At 56.9% G+C, this 1,800-nt stretch overlaps 1 protein-coding gene across 1 annotated transcript in view; it reads right to left on the reverse strand.

The window, feature by feature from the left end:
- Tmed2 (transmembrane p24 trafficking protein 2) overlaps positions 1–280 on the reverse strand; it is a 10,505-nt gene extending 10,225 nt beyond the window's left edge. Inside the window, exon 1 of the mRNA XM_005403031.2 lies at positions 12–280. Within this exon, the coding sequence (XP_005403088.1) occupies positions 12–191 (180 nt within the window). The 5' untranslated portion in view covers positions 192–280. The remainder of the gene's footprint in view (positions 1–11) is intronic.
- Between the last annotated feature and the right edge of the window lie 1,520 nt (positions 281–1,800).

Consider the following 1,800-nt stretch of genomic DNA (forward strand, 5'->3'; position numbering starts at 1 on the left):
CGCGCCCGCACCTCCACGTCGATGTCCAGGAAGCCGCCCTCGGCCACCTCGAAGATGAGGCCCATCTTGGTGCCCGAGGTGACCCGCTCGAAGAAACACTCCTCGGCATGCGCGTCGATGCTAACGAAGTAGCCCGAGGCCGTGGCCAGGAGAGCGGCCAGAAGCACCAGCAGTTCAGCAATCGTCACCATGGTGGGGCTGGGGCCGAAGCCAGGACCCGGACTGCGGCCTCCAGAGTCGCCGCCACCGCTACCTCCTCAGCCGCCGCCACCTCAGCTCCGCCCCTTCCGGCTGCGCCACCCGAGGGGGCTGATGCGGGCCCCGCGGATTGGCGAGCGCCGGCGGCTGCCACGTAACGGATGCACGGCGGCCGGCGAGGGTCATGCTCGCTGCGCGCGGCTCAGGCCCGGACGGAGGCCCTGAAGTGCCAAACCGTTCTTCCCCGGCCTTCTGACACCCAAGCCAATGTTCACGTAGCCTTCTCAGGAAAGCAGTAATCAAGAAGTTTCCCCGGCCCGGTAAACGCCGTTTTACGATTGCTCTGAAACATCGTGAACGATTTTGGAGCCAGTGATGGAATGGAGAGAATGGAAAGTAGGGGCTGAAGCCAAGAGCTTTGAGGGGCTCTGCTGCCCCTCCCGTCTCCCTGCTTGTCTGGGCTGGGGAGGGGTGGATGTAGACGCGGGGTGCTGGAAATGCTCGAGATCTTCGCCTAGGTGTGGATACCTGCGGTTTTACGTGGGTTTTTTAAAAATCAAGAAGATGTGTCCCTAAGAGAAATGCACCGTATTTTACTTTAGGTATGTAACCTCTTATCTGCCAAAAGAGTTTGCCTTGTTCAAAGTCCCTCCAAATAGAGCCAGCTCTCTGAGGTCTTGCTGCACTCCCGCACGCCCCCGGCTCGCACCAGCTGCTGCGATTGTCTTTTCTGACGCTGGACCTCCTGGCGTTCTCCTGCTCATTCGTCCCTCACAACCCGTTCGGACACCATCTCTCGTGTCCCGAAATGCCCCTACATACCCTTCTCCCCGATGCTCACCTCTTTCTTCACGCTTGCGACCCAGACCTGTTCTGACCAAATGACTGACTTAGCACTGCTGAGGCACCGCCGTGGTGCCTGTGCAACCGTCCTCTCAGCCCCTACTTCCGGCCGCAAAAAGAGGGCTCCTTGCACGCTAGGTGAGTTCACTGACCCGACCTGGTGTCGAGGACCCTGGACCCTTTCTCCACTTTCGCACATAATTGTGTGACGTGAGGAGATGGGATTTTTCTTATCTGTGAAAAGGGATGATGACACCACCTGCCTGATAAATTCGCGGGATTATTCCTTTCAAAGACCAATAGGCAACAGGGGGCAGTAGCGGCGCAATAGCCAGCCTCCTCTTTAGGCGTCAGGCAACAGGAGCCGCTTCGGGCGAAGGCTGCCAGGGGCGACGGTGTCTTACTGGACCGAGTTGCAGCGGTGAGCCCGCGTTCCCCCACCCGCTGCCTGGCGGAGGTCTGGCTTTGTCTGGCAGCTCAGTCCTGAGAAAAGTGCCAAGGACAGTTTTGTTTCCATCTAGAAATTTCAGTGTTAATCTTCAATTTTGAACTGGTAAAAAATAGTCTAATTCCACCTATCAGGGATTTAAAATGCAGACACTTAGCGTCTCAGTACAACACAAGGCATTTAATACTGTGGCTTAGCTGGGGATATAGCTCAGCTGCACAGTGCCTGTCTGGCAAGCCTGAGATCGGGAGTTCGATTCCCGGTACAAAAAAAAAAAAAGTAAAATTTGTTTGCTGGGCGTGGTGGCGCAC

The sequence above is a fragment of the Chinchilla lanigera genome, unplaced genomic scaffold, assembly GCF_000276665.1.
Source record: "Chinchilla lanigera isolate Chin_1 unplaced genomic scaffold, ChiLan1.0 scaffold00081, whole genome shotgun sequence".
Taxonomy (NCBI): Eukaryota; Metazoa; Chordata; class Mammalia; order Rodentia; family Chinchillidae; genus Chinchilla; species Chinchilla lanigera.